This window comes from Aulostomus chinensis, chromosome 8 (assembly GCF_037954235.1).
Source record: "Aulostomus chinensis isolate RoL2024-O1b breed Wild chromosome 8, RoL_Achi_v1.0, whole genome shotgun sequence".
Lineage (NCBI taxonomy): Eukaryota > Metazoa > Chordata > Actinopteri > Syngnathiformes > Aulostomidae > Aulostomus > Aulostomus chinensis.
This window is the reverse complement of record NC_141327.1, coordinates 31,164,536-31,181,564: the sequence shown is the minus strand read 5'-3', so window position 1 is coordinate 31,181,564 and position 17,029 is coordinate 31,164,536. Positions and strand designations below refer to the sequence as shown.

Here is a 17,029-nt window from a genome sequence, read left to right as displayed (position 1 = left end):
ATTGTTTTTATTAATAAAGCTGGTTAGGAAAAAGTCCCGGGACGATACCAAATATGTTAGCAGAGAGGGAGGCGAACCATGTAGAGAATTACTGAGTTAGTGTCCAAACATGTGCACATATTAGAGATGAATCATAAAATACGTTCGTCATCCGCGATTATTGGTGTCGTCAGGTTGTCACGGTCAGCGCGTACATGTGGTTTTGGTTCCCCCCATCGTGAGGTGAGATGGTTTCTTCCAGTAATGGCCGTTGCGTGGCGGGGCGGGAGGGACCAGCGTGGACAAACATCCCCGAAGTTCTGATCCGTCTGAGGTTGTAAAGTCGTGTCTTGCCGGCAGCTCACGGTAGCGAGCAGTTTGATGATTCGTGCTAACAAGACCAGAAAAATCACCAGCGACTCTCCGACACGAAATGGTGAGTTTGAAGACCTTGCGAGCCAGTTAGCTGGTTAGCTAGTTAGCGAGCAGCAGCTAAAAACGTCACTCACAGAGGTAAACACGAGGCCGAGGGGAGTGTTCGTTTTGATTGGAACCATTTAAGATCAGGACTCAACCTGTTCAACTTGCCAGCTCGGAAATGCGGTGGATGGTTGTCGTTGTGCGGGTTCATCTGGCGGAGTGACCAGCGCTCACGCCTGGGTTTAACGAGCCTGGAACCCGCATATGAGCCTCGGAGCCGGAGGAGGACCCACGGAGATCTTAACACATCCAAGGGTTCAAGAACTGTCCGTTCATTGGGTCAAAACACGGACGGACCGTGAGTGGTGGGAAATAGCAGAAGCTTTGATCAATGGTTTTATTAATGTCACCACATTGATGTGTGTGTGTGTGTGTGTGTGTGTGTGTGTGTGTGTGTGTGTGTGTGTGTGTGTCACTGCCATCAGCAGCCCTGTGGGTAACCCTCGATCATTGATTCAACTCCGGTGTCCGTGGGAGGAAATGGGGTTTTTCTTCCTAATATCACAAATGTTATTTTTGTTTTTTATTTTAACCGCAGTGACATCATCACAGTCTCATAAATGACCACTTAGGCCAGTTCTCCAAATCACAAAGATGTTTGCTTTTTGACCATCAATGATAAAGCAGTCAGTATCGTCCTGGCTGGAATGTTCTTGTTATTATCCGCGGGGTGATGCCGCTGGCTGTGACAACACCGGTGGACGCAGTGCTTGAAGCTCAGAGGCCAGACAGGAGACCTCAGCTGGGAGTTCCTGATTCTGGCCAGTTGTCTTTAATCTGGAGGTTGAAAACAGCACGAGCTTCTGTTCATCTCTGTTTTCCAAAACTTTAAAAGTTAAACTCTAAATACTGCGGTGACGTTTTTTAATGACATCATTCAGTCTATTTGCTGTTAAGCTAAAACAGTTTAACACCTGTGTGAATGAAGCACCAGTGGAGCGGCCGGAGACTCCGTCACCTGACGAGGAGTGTCACCATCAACTGTCTCTGTCTCCTCCAGCCTCATCGGAAGAAGAAATCGTTCATTGAAAAGAAGAAGGCTGTGACCTTTCACCTGGTCCACAGGAGTCAGAGGGACCCACTGGCTGCAGATGAGACGGCGCCGCAGCACGTCCTGCTGCCCGCCACCAAGGTCCTGACGACGCCGTGTCTCAGTGCATGTTTGTGTGTTACTTCCACTCACAGGTGGAACTGTAATTTGCTCCAGTGATTCATGAACCTCCTCACTTTTTAAAGAGGACCACCGCAGATTCTCACCATTGCTGTTTGGGGTGTGAGACTGCGTGTATGAGAAATGAGTGACTCGCTCCCCCAGGGCCAGTTTCCTGTATCCATTTCACACCACCGCTACACTGGCATGTAAATCATGCTGAGCTGTGTGTACCTGCTGTTTGTTTATATATACTATTTATATTTTATATGTCATATTTTTATATATGTAAATTTATTAAATTAAATATATATATATAGATCTATAGATATAGATCTATCTACATCTATAGATCTAGATCTATAGATGTAGATAGATCTATATCTATAGATCTAAAGATATAATTTTCAACTGCACTTTACTTAGGATACTTTATTTTTGCTACTTCTTTTTAAACACATTTTAATAAATGTGCCATGCAGCTGCTTAAAAGAGAGAAACTGCCAAACGAAATTTCGTTGTATTCCTGTTCAACGCCAGTTCTTCTTCTTCTTCTTCTTCTTCTTCTTCTTCTTCTTCTTCTTCTTCTTCTTCTTCTTCTTCTTCGTGACGAGCATCTTCATGAAGTGTGATTGGTGATTTCGCAGGTAGAGGTAGAGAAGCGGCGCGAGGAGCAGAGGAAATTTGGCGTGTTCTTTGATGATGACTACGACTACCTGCAGCACCTGAAGGAGGCCACTGGCCAGTCAGAGTTGGTTGCAGCTGGCCCCTCCCACTCTGACACACAACCTTTTTGCCTTCATGATGAAGAGGAGGAGGACACAAAGGCTGTACCTGTACATTTCTATTTGACTTAATCAATGCATTTTTAACACCTCCAATTTGTTAGATTTTTTTAACCAGAACGTGTCTCCTGTTGACAGACGGCAAACATCAACCTGCCGTCCTCCGTGTTCGCCTCGGAGTTTGAGGAGGACGTTGGACTTCTGAATAAAGCAGCTCCCATCTCAGGTGAGCAGCCTGTTTCAAGTCCTCACTAACAGGAGTCTTCCGCTCACTCACATGTTTCTCCCTCCTGCTTCTCTTCTGAGTGACTCCAGAGTGCAGGAAGAACCAGACACGTGTATTTAGCTTGAAGCTAACGGAGGCTGATGCTAACAGCAGCTAAACTGTCCAGGAATGTCTGTTTACTAACCCTTCAGGTGAAGATCTGGTAGAATCTGGTAGAATCCAGTGCTGTGTCCCAAATCACATACCTTCATACTACATACTTAAAATTCTGAGTGTACTCAACTGAAAATTGTAAAAAGTATGGATTGTATGCGAAAACTGAGTATGCAAAAGTACCCAGATGCTGTACTCCAATTGGTCAAGATGTTGAGTATGTGACTGTGGACACTTGCCCTACTCATTTCATCAATAAAAATGGCGGCGGACAGCTGTGGTGAGAGTCGGTCCACACTGACTGGTATGGACTCGCCGATTGTGACGTAACAACGCGTGATGACCGTTCATTTTGCTGTTTTACTTCAAAAATCGACAAACGAGTGCAGACAAAAGGTGCCATAATTAGCTGACGCGGTGCTAGCCGGTCACAAATCGGCGTAGAAGAAGACATTGCGTCATCATTCCCGGTGAGTGCGGCGGTATGCGATTCGCGACAGCACTGCACCCACAGAACTCGAGCACTGACTGATTGAGTACATAGTATGATTGGTGTACTGTGTTGGAAAATGTTAAGTATGCAGTATGGAAGTATGCGATTCGGGACACAGCACAGACGGAGGATCAGGGATCGTAAACGAAGTCGAACCTTTGCGGTGCGCTGCTCGTGTCACAGTGGGTTTGTATGTTGGGTTTCAAGCTCCATTTTCCTGTCCTGCTCTTTGTGCATTTCCACTTTCAAAGAAGTGACGCCATGTTTGTGAGCTCCAGACTCCTACGAGTGAGTACTTGGCTTCAGTTTGTGACGTCTAGCGCCCTCTGCTGCTGAACAGTTGGAACTCACCATTTCATGTGAGGCTCCCACGTTTTAGGTGTGGAGTCGATATTTCTGGTCTCCAGTTATTGTGTCATGTTTCACGAAGGGGAGTTTTTACAAGCCCCCCACCCTTGTTCATGTTGTCGGTGTTGATGGCGGGGCTGAACTGGTTGTGTGTCCCACAGGGCCTCGTCTGGACATGGACCCTGACATCGTTGCTGCTCTCGATGAAGACTTTGACTACGACGACCCCAACAACATCCTGGACGATGACTTCATCATCAAGGCCAACAGTGCGAGCAGAGCAGCTCACCTGGAGTAAGAACACAGACTATTGATGGGTTCAGATCCTTTAAAGGGTTTGTGTGGGTTATGTTTAAAACGCTTTCGAAGTGGCGATTCCACGAATGTTTCATTAATGTTTCCGTCGTGTAGACAACGAAGTTCATGATGTACAGGATCGTGCCGTGTGATCAACTTCCTGTGTATGTGACAGCTGTGACGACAGTGAGGACGACGAGTCGGAAGACACAGATGAGGAAGGAGATTTTGACTCTGAGGGTGGATTCTCGGGGGAGGATGACGTGGGTGGAGACGGCCCTCGAGAGTTTCTGTTCCCGGATGAGGAGACGAAGAGTCGTTTCACCGAGTACTCGCTGACGTCGTCCGTGATGAGGAGGAACGAGCAGCTCACTCTGCTGGACGACCGCTTTGAAAAGGTCTTTGTTTCAGCGCGACCTTTCTAGAAGCACCTTCACCCCCACTGTCACAGTCCCACAGCAGAACTGCACCAGTGCAAAGTGACACTTGAGAAAACCGAAACAAAAAGAAGGTTTTTGCTCCTGCGTTACTTCTTTGAGACCATTGAACCAGAACGTTTCTGGTTCCCCACCATTAAAGCTTGTAGCTGAATACACGTGGCTGGCTCCTCCCACATTCTGGAGTCACGCGACCAGGAGGGAACAACACCTTAAGCCTGATTTATGCTTCTGCGTCGTGGCGACGCCGTACCTACGCCGTACCTACGCCGTACCTACGCCGTAGCCCCTACGTCGTCATTGTGCATTTATAGTTCTGCGTCGAGGGAACGCGTTGCTCTGTAATTCACCGCCAAGCCACTAGAGGGGTGTGGCTTTATCTTCGTATGGTTTTGGGGGACTCTTGTCGAATTCCTTAGTTTTCTTCCGGTCATAGCACATGGGTCAGAGACAGAGACAACAATGGAAGTTGTAAAGGTGGTCATACTTGCGAACCTCCTCGATAACTCTTTCTTCGGCTTGGTCCATTTTTATTTTTGCGTGTTGCTCTCACCACAGAAACTTTAAAAATGGCGGTGTTGTTGTGCTGAACCGGAAACGTCGTGTGAGCGTGACGTTCACGTCACTACGCGTCGACGTGACGCGTAGTCAGGATTTTTTGGAGGTGCACGTCGGGCTACGGCGTAGGGGTCTGCGTTGACGGCGTAGGTACGGCGTCGCCACGACGCAGAAGCATAAATCAGGCTTTAGTAAGCTGAAGACTACAGTTAGTGAGTACTTGGAAGGAAAAAAAGGTGAAGTATCACTTATATGTCCTTCAAAATTGTTTGTGTTTTAGTTTTACGAGCAGTTTGACGATGATGAAATAGGCGCTCTGGACAACGCTGAGCTGGAAGGCTTCATCGGACCAGACAGCGCTCGTCTGGAGGAAGTCATCAGAGAATACTTCACCCAGAAAGAACAAGAGTGAGCAGCTCTCCTGGGGAACCCATTCACAAACACATCCGATTGTTGGTTTGGATTGAGTTGAAAATGTTTGAACGAATGTTCTTGTTTGTGGCTCAGGTCTCTGAGGCCTGATGACTTGGGACCAAAAGTGAATCCTGTTTTGAAAGAAGAAGAGGAGGAGGAGGAGGAGGAGGAGGAGATGTTAGTCATCAAAGCTCCGGAGGAGAAGTGGGACTGTGAAACCATCATCAGTGAGTCGCCGTTACCTGATGTCAACTTCGCTACCCGAGCTTTCTTCTCCTGGACTGACGATGATGATGTTCATGTTTGCATCAGTAACAAAGCCCAGATAATCATCCCAATCAGAAGAATAAGAGGAATTTGTTCCAAAGTCACTGGAAAGAGTTCAACTGGATGTGAAGTCTTCAATGTGTTTGTCATGTTGAATGAACCTGTGCCGCCATGTTTGTCTCCTGCAGGCACCTACTCCAACATCTACAACAGACCCAAAATGATCCAGGAGCCGCCCCAGGTATGAAACAGGTTTTTAACAGATGAAAGATTCCCTGATTATAAAGATGAAACCACTGAGTCAAAGTACAACAGAAATATTCTGACAGGAACCTGGAAAAATGATTGAAATCTGAATAAACGACAACTACAGAGTCGCAGGAGTTTGCTGTTGTGTCAGCCCAGTGAATTTGTGTTCAGAGACATGGAGCACGAGGACGGACAACCTGAAAGCACAGTAACGGGGGCTCTGAGGTGGACTGAAGCCCTTTGAACGCGTCTGTGTGGTCCGGCCCACATCGGCCAGCCACCACTAGGACGCTGTGCTTGTGAACGGCGCTCAGGTTAAGTGGGTGTTGCGGTGCTGGGCTGGAGGCTGACGTGTTCTATGCTGGCTTTGGTCCTCAGCTGAAGCCGATCTGTGTGTCCAGTAAGACGGGAATTCCTCTGGATGTCCTCCCCACCAGAGGCCCGACCGCCAAGCAGGCTGAGCGCATGACGAGGATCAATGACTGGGATCTTCCTCGTGCTGCCACGCAGACCCGCAACAAGGACGAGAGCAAGGAGGAGAGAAAAGCCAGGAAACAGGCCATCAAGGAGGAGCGTAAGGTGAGAGGTCTGAACGTAGCGACGCACCACATAATCCAGTACCGGGCAGTGGCGGGGCTGATCCCGACTCCGGGCCGACCTGAACAGATTATCTCCTCAAATGTTCTTGTAGCGTGAGGAGTTTACAGATGTAATCTGAATGTCAGCGACTGGACCAGCTGGCACTGAAGACGACGCGTCTGGAGATGAGCGGTTTGGGGTGGTGGCACCGTGTTCCGGTGGAAACAGAGCGACCCCAGTGAGAGTAGAGTTCACCTGACGTGAGCAGCAAACCTGTGCTAGTTCATCCACCCACGCCGCGACTGACATCAGCAGCCGCCATCAGCCATCAGTCTGTCCTCGTGGTTATTAGTCCCCGCAGCCACCAACTGGATTATTATGAGTATTACTATGTTCATGTCCAGCTAGAGCACAGCATCTGTGCCACAGAGAAACAAGTCTAGCATTGCCTCAGCTCTCCAGTCCTGCTTCTGGAGAGAGTCCTAGTTCTACATTGTCTTCCATTCTCTGGATATGATGTCACCAGAGCAGCCTCAGCAGGCCGCCAGCCGTCATGCAGTCCAGGAAAGTTCTTCAGACTTCCAGGCCTCAGAGTTTTCATCGATACTTAGTGAACACTGATTCATTTAAAATGTAAAATTACCAGGCTTGTCTTTTTTTGTGAAATACAGGCTGACAAATGTTGACATGGAATCCGAAGTTATGAAAATGTCCTGTTAAATTTAAGTGTTAAAAACGTACAGATAAAAAAGCGCCTGAACCCGGAACAGCCCTGAGATCAGCTCCAGATTCACACACCAAGCTTCGCGGAGCAGTCGGCAACTTTGAAACATCACAACCTGCGTTCTGGTGTTCACTAGAAGAACATCAGGAGGTGGAAGGTGAGAATAATTCCCTCTTTTGTCTTTGAACAGGAGCGGAGAGCAGAGAAGAAAGCCAACAAGATGGCGTTCCAGCAGGAGAAAGTCCGCCAGGAGAAGCAGCTGTTGAGCCTGAGAACAAACGTTCAGGGCCTGAAGCTGTCGTAACCGACGGCAACGCTTCAGCTGCACACACTTTCCGGCTGCTGAAGGCATCGTCTGTGGACTGTAAAGGAGGTGACGGGAGGACACACCAGGGGACCGGCACCAGGGGACCGGCACCAGGGGACCGGCACCTGTGGAGGTTCTGGGATTTGAAGTTATCAGATCAGAGGGTGTGAAAGTTCCCTCCTCCATTAAATATTCTTTCAATGTGGAACATCAGATTCTTTTATTCAGAAGAATCCACAGTGCAGGTCACCACATGAAAACATCAGCACCCAAGTTTGTTAAACCCAGACCACCTGCTCCTCCCACATGAGAACCACGTCAGGAAAATCAACAAAGCAAATGTTTGAGTTTGTGTTCAGTATTTCTTTTTCCTTGTGCGACTGATGTCAGAGCTGAGTCACTCACGTTCTCCTGATCCTGATGAGGGAGGACACGCCCAGAAAAATGAGACACGCCTTTGTTGTCTTCCATCCAGATATTCAGATTCAACACAAGCGACCTTTGCTGTTCGATAAAGACTCACTTGGTCACCTGAGCAGTAAATTTTTTTGCCTAAATCAACTCCTTATGTTTTGTCTCCATTTTTTTGTGTTTTTGTGTGACAGGCCACTATTTTAAGAAACCCTAATTTCCAGCCCCGTAACTCTGCTGTCAGTGACTGTCCACTAGGGGCATCCATCCATCGTCGTCTTCCGCTTATTCCTCACTAGTAAGGGTCGCGGGGGGGTGGAGCCTATCCCAGCCTCTATGTTCACCCTGGACAGGTCGCCAGTCCATCTCAGGGCCAACACACAGAGACGAACAACCATTCACACTCACATTCACACCTTCGGTCAAATTAGAGAATCAAGCCTGAGCCTGTGAAAACTGGGGTATTTTTACTGAGTATTTAAAGAACTTCTTTTCCAAGAAGAACGCGTCACTGCTGTGAGATGATCAAATAAAACCGGAACTTTCTGCAGGGTTTGACAACTAGAGACAGACAAACTCACAAGTTAGGCTCTTCAGGCTCAGGCGTTCATGACTGCCTGAAGGGTCCTGAGGAGCCACGGCGGCCGGGCTCACGGCTGAAGTCCAGCTCGCAGGTGTGTGGCTGCCAGGCGCTGCCGACATTCTGCAAGCATGAATGTTCTAGAACCCTCGAGATCAGCGGGGAGTTGAGCTACTTTATGAATTCAAAAACCACAAATGTGAGGCAGCTTTGTGACCCAGCCTGATCTCCGCGAACCGGCTCGGTCGCATTTGAACGTGTCACACAAATGGCCACACCCTCCCCAGCAGCCTGGAGGTCGCCGCTCGAGTCCACGCGGTGACCACCAGCAGGTCTCAAAGATGTGATTAAAAGAATAAATGTGGCTCCACAGATGGAAATGCTTCTTGCTCAGCATTTGTCATTTTTTCCCCAAAGTGTCCAGGAGGGACTCCAATGATTCACCATGTTTTCAGAGGAATTCTCATGTTGCATGCAGTCCAGTAGGGTGTGGACGGGGAAGAGGAGGGTTCCAGTCAAGGGAGGAAGGTTTGAGGTCGGCAGTGCAGAGTTGAGACCAAGCAGCGAGCGAGCCTTCATCTTCCTGAGTCAACTTCCTTCCCAGTGTAAACCGTCACCATGTCTCTGTCTCCAATGTCCAGCTCCAGCGTGTGTGAGCAGTCGTAGGGTGACCTCGCCTGACCCCCCCCCTCGTCCTCCACCGATCCAAGAGAGACACATTCTGTATTCACCGAGTCGTTTGTGGAGTCGTCATCTGCAGTGTGTTTCTCTGCTATCAAGCCCGCTGAGGGGGGCACGTCCACATCCAGGGCACTGAGGTCTCTGACAGATGGGACATGGACCCCCAGGTCCTGCCTTCTGCGGCTCGCGAGCTGTGGGACAGCATCATAGCAGGATGACGACAGCGATGTTAAATACGAGTATAGCAACATGATCACTAATCTGGCGCCTTACCAGAGAGGGAGGGAGATCAGGAGTCGTCACGGTCCAGGCCTTCACCTTATAGACGATGAAGGACACCAACGTGATGACGAGGACGGACAGCAGGACAACCAGGGGCATCACTTGCAGCTCTGCGGCAAAGAGGTGGAAGACATCATCTCCTGATCTCAGATCGGTTACACAGGTCTGGATGGTTTGTACAGTCTTTCAGCGTCGGGAGTGGGAGGGTTAGATTTTGATCAGTTCTGAAGACAAGAATATTTTATTCTTCCTGAAACACAACCAGACTCACGGGACGATTCAGTGAGGCAGATGTCCTCCGTCATTTGGAGCTTTACATAGCGACCTATCGAGTCCCTTAGAATTCCCTCCATCTTTGTGATGCACTTGTCCACGTTTTCAGGGAAGGTGACCTCACATTTGCAGGTTTCCAAGTGGCAGTGTCCTTGAAAAGCTTCCTGAAAATGGAAAATTGACAGCAGTGGATCATGACGGGCAGAGACGCTCAGGCCAGCCAGCTTTTTTCTCTTAATATGCAGCTTGAAGCTAATGGAGACCGATGCTAACGGCAGCTCAACGGTCTGGAATCATGTGGTCACCAACGCTCCAGGTTGTCTGGTAGAATCCAGGTCTCCTTGATCCAGCTGGAGAATCAGGGATCCACTAACACCTGGACTCTTGGTAGCTCCAAACTGGAAGTGCTGGAGTTGGTTTTGATCTCAGAGACGCAGCTGAGTGGATCACAGCATCCAAATGTTTCGACCTCTACACCAGAGGGGGAAGGCACTTGCTCTCAATTGCACCCAATTTTAAATCAATTCCCTTTCATTTCCAGAATGTTCCCCGCCAACTACACACTCCAACTCGGAACTTTCATCTCAGAATGCGAACGTTTCAACGGAGGCAACTTCACTTCGACAGATTCTTGTAGTTAATTTCTTTTTCTGCCACACAGCCACACTTTGTTTCCTTGATCATTGCTGCATCAGAGAATGGGTGTCCTGAAAGGCGCCGCGGGGATCCTGAAGGTGTGCCTGCACCGTTCAAGGACATCTGTCACAACAAGTCTTGTTCTCTCTCAACAGTTCAGGGAAACTTGGTTCTTACTTGACCTCATCGATCAGGCCTCTCATCACGTGACCCCTGCACTTACAACATCAACAGACACAGTGAAGCCAAAGTGGGCGTTGCTCATTCCAGTGGCCTGCTTCAGTTTTTTGTAGTAGTTGAGGGGATTCTTGAAGCTCACCATGGCCCCCGAGTCCTCCTCCCTCAGAGCCACAGGAGGGAGCTCTAAAATGCCTGCAAAGAAATGGACCTTTATTAACGACAATCAAAGTCCTCTTGTCTCACAGCTCCAGCATCACGTGGGCTCGGATTGATCTACAGGGAAGTACAAGTACGTCTGCTCAGAATCACATTTGACATGGGTTGTCTTCAAGGCGCTGAAGGTGAAGGACACTGATACGTTTTCGGACATCTGGCCCCCCTGCATGGCCCTCACAGTGACTGAGTGGGAGTCCAGGATGTTCTCCAGAGAGTCCCAGAGGAGCTGGCTCAGATCGTACCGCCACTCCGTCGTCTCGTACCCCCTTGGACATAAACCAGAACAGAGACGAAGCATCATGAAGGTTGATTCATAGATCAAATAAAAGCAGGTGCCCTCCAGACTGAGGGGGAGGAGCCATGATCTGGTCAAGGATAGTTGGCCCTAACAGCCGTACTTCTGAGGCTGCAGAATCTAATGAAACAGAAGCCTGGTTGTACCGAGCAGATCCTCCGACGTAAACCAGGAATTTGGCTGCTGGCTCCTGGTCGCTGTATTCCCACTGAACCGTGGTCGAGAAGTTGCAGCACGTCACCGTCATGTTTGTTGGAGGAGGAACTGCAAGGAAGAAGAAAGAAAGTGTGACTGTGCGTTCGGTTGGGTGGAAGGTTGTGAAGCTTCCAGTTAGTTTTTGCTTCAGAGCCTAAACCCTCCAGCCAGAGACCGCTGGAGTCGATGGCGTCCAGAGGCGGTTCGTCCACATCAGCATGTCACCTTCCAGAAGTCAATGACCAGATTAAACTTTTGCGAGATTTATTTCATTGATTCATTTTTTGCCGTTGTAGGTCCCTCAGGTGGATCTGTCGATGCTGGCGAAGCTTGAGACCAGCAGCAGGGAGCGATGGAGGTGAGAGGGTCCCTTCATCTGGAACCCCAGGAAGAGTTCATCCCTGCTGGCGTTCCTCCTGTGCTGGACTTCGCCCTGCTAACTCATGACGTGTGCCAGCCTCGCTCAGCGCCATCGTTGGCTTCGTGGTCACTCTCTCAGGGAGTTTCTGAGTCGATGGATCAGATTTCATGTGCCCATTTAAAGGCTGAAGATGGAAGATTGAGATTTTGATTTTGTTAATTTGCAGAACCACTCACACTTGTGTGAGTTTCCTTGCACCAGTCATGGTGTCCCTCCCTCCCTGAGGTCCACATCCTCACTCTGCTCCCTGGAGCAGGATCAGGTCAGGTCTGCTTGGATGTTGACCACCTTCCCTCCCAGCAGTGAAACAATAAGAATGAGAGTTATGATGTCAAAATGAACACTGCCTCAAATACCACGAGTCCCATCAGCAGCAGCTGTTGGTGGCTCAGACAACACACGTCACTCAGAGAGGCCATGTAGTTGTTTTTACTGCGCTGCTCCACCACACTCGGGAACACGGGAGGAGTCTGACTGGTTCTGAGGATGTGCTCACTGTCGCTGCCTCACCTGGCAGGAATGTCTCACCTCTCTTCTATCAAATCGCCACTGAGACTTGAGGAGTGGACGAGCCTGCAAACGGTTTGCATTTTTTGTTTTGTTTCAAGAGCCACGAAGCAGGAGAGCACTTGAGAAATGGTTATGTCATCAGAGCTGAAGCACACGCACACGCATGCACGCACACACACGCACGCACACACACACCTTCTTGGTTTGGTTCAAACAGAGTTGTCAAACAGGAATCAGACACTAACCTGCAGCATTTCATCTGCATGAAGTGAACACAACCAGTCTGGTTGGTTGGGATTCTGAGGACTACAGCAACACGCCATTTCCTGTTGTTACCATGTTATGACTGAACACGCCAAGCGCCTGCTCCTCCTTCAACAGGCACCGGGCCTCAGCTCTCCAAGTCACTGCAAATCATTTTGCTGTGATGAAGTTGAGTGCAAATGAACGTGCCAACACCAATCAGAGAGCAGAGATTCCACAGTTTCATTCTGATTGATGAGTCCGGGTCTTTCCGGGAGAACTATGAACACCGCACCCACTGGCCGGTTGATAAGAACAGCCTGGACCTGTTGGACCTGGTCTGTAGTAAAGTGGTGCGTTCACACCACCAGCAACAACAACAAGGTGACTGCCCAGGAAAATGAAATGAAGCTTGACAATGAACTTGTCTCTGTCAGATACAGCTAGCCAGAAGCTAACATTAGCTAGCCAGAAGCTAACATTAGCTAGCCAGAAGCTAACATTAGCTAGCCAGAAGCTAACATTAGCTAGCCAGAAGCTAACATTAGCTAGCCAGAAGCTACACAAAGAAGACAAAAGTAAATTGATCCACGTTTGTTCAGTTCTGGTACTGATACCAGAACCAGTTTTTTCCTTTCGCGTTGTCAGTGTTGTGGATTGTGTTGATATTTTTTTTGTGTTGACATTTTAAGACTCCAGGGTATCACTCGTTCTTAAAGAGAGCAAACAAATAGACACAAATGTGGAACATTTCAACGCAGCTATGATTCATCACCTATGGATCAGTGTTTCCCGTTTCCACTCTTTCATATTCTAGAACACGTGGATTGGCGCCCGATCCTTTCAGTCAGCAGATGTGTGAGTGATGTCAGCATCAGCGACCAGTTCTGATAGTCCATCAACCCAAGACTTCCACCATGAAAGAAAACCTAAAGTTTCACTCAGAAGCCAGAGTAGCAGAATAAAATCATCACACAGAGATGAATCGATAAACTTCCATAACTCTGTGCCAAGAATTGCTACAACTTATTCTGATGAAATTTCAGTCAGTGAAGATAGACACTTCCAATTCCCAGTTGTTCCTGAACACACCATTATTCTACAGCAAACATCTGATTTGCTGAAGTCTGAAGGACAAATTATTTCTGACCAGAAACACGAGCTGTTTGGCAGGTGTGGCTTTACTGGTTTAACGTTCAACGGTCAGTCCTGGTGAACGTGACTGATCAGCAGTTTCCTGATGCGCCTGTTTACCTGCGTAACGTCGAAGGACGGGTGTGACGAAGTGGCGCCAGGCCACAACAAACACACTCTGATACTTCTGTGCAGTTCAAATGGCGAGTTTCATTTTTAATGTTGAATCATCAAAACCTACCAGTTTTGTTAGAAAATGCACCGATAACCAGGAGAACCGTGAACGCCCCATCCAGCCGCCGCATGGTTCGAGTCCTTCCGCCGACAGAGGGCAGACCGGTCTTCGTCCTCACCAAAGCCAGGGGCCAAAATATAAGCGACAAACACTGGGACCAAGTTGGGAGCAGCTTCCGGCCACTGGGCCCCTCTCTGTTCTTCCGTCCAACATAAAACTGACAACAGACACGCACCGCATGCGAGTGTGATCACGATCGAAGCTGTAATCAAAATAACCTGTCCAACCCACGAGACACACCTGGATGACGTCACTGCCAATGATTCGAAACATATGCTGCGTCCGAAGTTTCACACTTCCACCCTCCTGAGGACGCAAGACCAGGTCCAACAGGTCCAGGCTGTTCTTATCAACCGGCCAGTGGGTGCGGCGTTCATAGTTCTCCCGGAAAGACCCGGACTCATCAATCAGAATGAAACTGTGGAATCTCTGCTCTCTGATTGGTGTTGGCACGTTCATTTGCACTCAACTTCATCACAGCAAAATGATTTGCAGTGACTTGGAGAGCTGAGGCCCGGTGCCTGTTGAAGGAGGAGCAGGCGCTTGGCGTGTTCAGTCATAACATGGTAACAACAGGAAATGGCGTGTTGCTGTAGTCCTCAGAATCCCAACCAACCAGACTGGTTGTGTTCACTTCATGCAGATGAAATGCTGCAGGTTAGTGTCTGATTCCTGTTTGACAACTCTGTTTGAACCAAACCAAGAAGGTGTGTGTGTGTGTGTTTCCATGGTTTGTTCTTGACTGATGCATTAAAGCAGCAGTGACAGTTACAGGTTCACATCATCTACTGAAACCAAAGCTGCCAGTTTTGCAAGTCCAGCTGATTAAAGCACAACATGCAGCTATCCAGTTGTGTCCAGTTGTGTCCGGTCGTGTCCAGTTGTGTCTCGCTGCGATGTGCTTGTTTATTGCAGCCGTTGGCGTCCAGCTCAGAGAGGACAGCAAAGCCTCTTAGGGGATTACAGCCACAGTCTTTTGCTGAGTCCCAGCAGCGTTGGACAGGAACCAGCTTCTGTCTGTCAGAAGAGCAGCCCAGACAGAGCGCTCACACCTGGCGTGGCTTGCTTCATGAAACCATTCTTATTATCACTGCTAATATGCCAAATATCAATGGCGCAACTGGCTGTGGTTCTGTGGCGTGAAGGTGTTTATACCCTCTAGATTTGTAAACGCACTTTATAGTTAAGATCATTTTCCTACAAGTTGAAACATTTATGTTTTGAAAATCTGCAGAAGCAGCAGTTTCCTCTGCGTCTCATTTCCAGTCTCAGAATCTTCAAGTGCATGGATGATTCCACCTGATTCTGCTGTGAGCAACATCTGGAGTCCATCATCATCACTGTGACAATGTGCCTTCAAATTCTTAACCCTTAAATTTGCTGAAGCTGTCAAATGAATGTTTTACAGAAGTACAATATTTCAAGATTATCTTCTGGCATAGTGGCGTAAAATGGATTTGCTAATGCAGTATTAATACCTCAAAAATGATCATTTCTTGTACTTTGGTACGTGCAACATCTTTTCTACAGGCAAAAGACAAAGAAGTTCCAGGAACTAAAGCAATAATTCAGCAGTCCAAAAGGAAAAAGGATGGGAACGTTTGGAGATGCAAATGTAAACGAGGGGTGGAGAGAAGATTGAGAACCAGTTGGTGGAGACGTCCGTGCGGCGTCAGTTGGTACGACCAGATTAACCCTCAGCGGTGTCATGACAGGTCTCTCAGTACCCATGATCCTCCTCTTCACCTCTATATGCTGTGAACCAGCACGAGCACTTCTGTCCACTCAGCTGGCCACGTGATGTAATTACAGCTGTAGACTGCACGCCCAGCTGGTAATCCCAGAGGAACAAATCCTGCCCGACCAGCCTGCTGGGTCGATTCCAGGCAGATGTTGAACCTGACAGCTGGACTGTGGCCATGTTAGTGTGAGTCTTTGATCAGAAAACATCAGAACGCTGCCACATCTGGACCTGCACAGGAAGTAGATGACGAAGGCCAAAAGAGGCCCGTCACTTCACTTAGAGGGTGTGATGATGATGATGGTGATGATGATGATGATGGTGATGATGGTGATGATGATGATGATGGTGATGGTGATGATGATGATGATGATGGTGATGATGATGGTGATGATGATGATGATGATGGTGATGATGATGATGATGATGGTGATGATGATGATGGTGATGATGATGGTGGTGATGATGATGATGATGATGGTGATGATGATGGTGGTGATGATGATGATGGTGATGATGATGATGATGGTGATGATGATGATGATGATGGTGATGATGGTGATGGTGATGATGATGGTGGTGATGATGATGATGATGATGGTGATGATGATGATGATGATGGTGATGATGATGATGGTGATGATGGTGATGATGGTGATGATGATGATGATGATGGTGATGATGGTGATGATGATCGTGATGATGATGATGATGATGATGATGATAATGATTGATGGTGATGATGATGATGGTGATGATGATGGTGATGATGGTGATGATGATCGTGATGATGATGATGATGATGATGATGATTGATGGTGATGATGGTGATGATGATGGTGATGATGGTGATGATGATGATGATGATGGTGATGATGATGATGGTGATGATGATGATGATGATCGTGATGATGATTGATGGTGATGATGGTGATGATGATGATGGTGATGATGATGATGATGATGATGGTGATGGTGATGATGATGATGATGGTGATGGTGATGATGATGATGATGATGGTGATGATGATGATGGTGATGATGATGATGGTGATGATGATGATGATGATGATGATGATGATGATGGTGATGATGATGATGGTGATGATGATGATGATGATGATGGTGATGATGATGATGATGGTGATGATGATGATGATGATGATGGTGATGGTGATGATGATGATGATGATGGTGATGATGATGATGATGATGATGATGGTGATGATGATGATGGTGATGATGATGATGATGATGATGATTGATGGTGATGATGGTGATGATGGTGATGATGATGGTGATGATGATGATGATGATGATGATGATGATTGATGGTGATGATGGTGATGATGATGATGATGATGGTGATGATGGTGATGATGATGATGATGATGATGGTGATGATGATGATGGTGATGATGATGATGATGATGATGATTGATGGTGATGATGGTGATGATGGTGATGATGATGGTGATGATGATGATGAT

General features: G+C 47.9%; 2 protein-coding genes across 3 annotated transcripts; one reads left to right on the top strand and one right to left on the bottom strand.

The window, feature by feature from the left end:
* The first annotated feature begins 222 nt into the window (after nucleotides 1–222).
* On the top strand, nucleotides 223–8,610 carry LOC147258102 (protein LTV1 homolog). Of its 2 annotated transcripts, none has more exons than XM_086212498.1 (11): nucleotides 223–415; nucleotides 1,460–1,591; nucleotides 2,257–2,439; nucleotides 2,533–2,620; nucleotides 3,776–3,908; nucleotides 4,087–4,309; nucleotides 5,187–5,314; nucleotides 5,414–5,547; nucleotides 5,776–5,828; nucleotides 6,215–6,415; nucleotides 7,330–8,610. In XM_086212498.1, exons 1-11 carry the CDS (start codon nucleotides 413–415, stop codon nucleotides 7,441–7,443), a joined length of 1,392 nt encoding a protein of 463 aa, XP_086068624.1. In that variant the 5' UTR covers nucleotides 223–412; the 3' UTR covers nucleotides 7,444–8,610. The 2 variants fall into 2 exon arrangements, with proteins under 2 accessions (XP_086068624.1, XP_086068623.1); XM_086212497.1 differs by having other exon boundaries at nucleotides 2,257–2,445; nucleotides 7,330–8,601.
* Nucleotides 7,639–14,098, bottom strand: LOC147258101 (interferon gamma receptor 1-like). Its single transcript, XM_086212499.1, has 7 exons — nucleotides 13,745–14,098; nucleotides 11,147–11,264; nucleotides 10,799–10,971; nucleotides 10,533–10,681; nucleotides 9,672–9,837; nucleotides 9,392–9,510; nucleotides 7,639–9,309 (listed from the first exon to the last, which is right to left on the bottom strand). The coding sequence occupies exons 1-7, from the start codon at nucleotides 13,806–13,808 to the stop codon at nucleotides 9,013–9,015; spliced, it is 1,086 nt and encodes a 361-aa protein (XP_086068625.1). The 5' UTR covers nucleotides 13,809–14,098; the 3' UTR covers nucleotides 7,639–9,012.
* Between the last annotated feature and the right edge of the window lie 2,931 nt (nucleotides 14,099–17,029).

Bases quoted from the DNA above. Each gene is read 5' to 3' on its own strand.
- LOC147258102 (XM_086212497.1), top strand. The intron at 2,621-3,775 runs GTGAGCAGCCTG...TGTGTCCCACAG, and splicing joins TAAAGCAGCTCCCATCTCAG to GGCCTCGTCTGGACATGGAC. The intron at 5,548-5,775 runs GTGAGTCGCCGT...TGTCTCCTGCAG, and splicing joins GGACTGTGAAACCATCATCA to GCACCTACTCCAACATCTAC.
- LOC147258101 (XM_086212499.1), bottom strand. From the start codon at position 13,808: ATGCGGCGGCTGGATGGGGCGTTCACGGTTCTCCTGGTTATCGGTGCA. The intron at 11,265-13,744 runs GTAGGTTTTGAT...TCTTCCTTGCAG, and splicing joins TGCATTTTCTAACAAAACTG to TTCCTCCTCCAACAAACATG. The intron at 9,838-10,532 runs GTAAGTGCAGGG...TTCCATTTTCAG, and splicing joins TCACTGTGTCTGTTGATGTT to GAAGCTTTTCAAGGACACTG.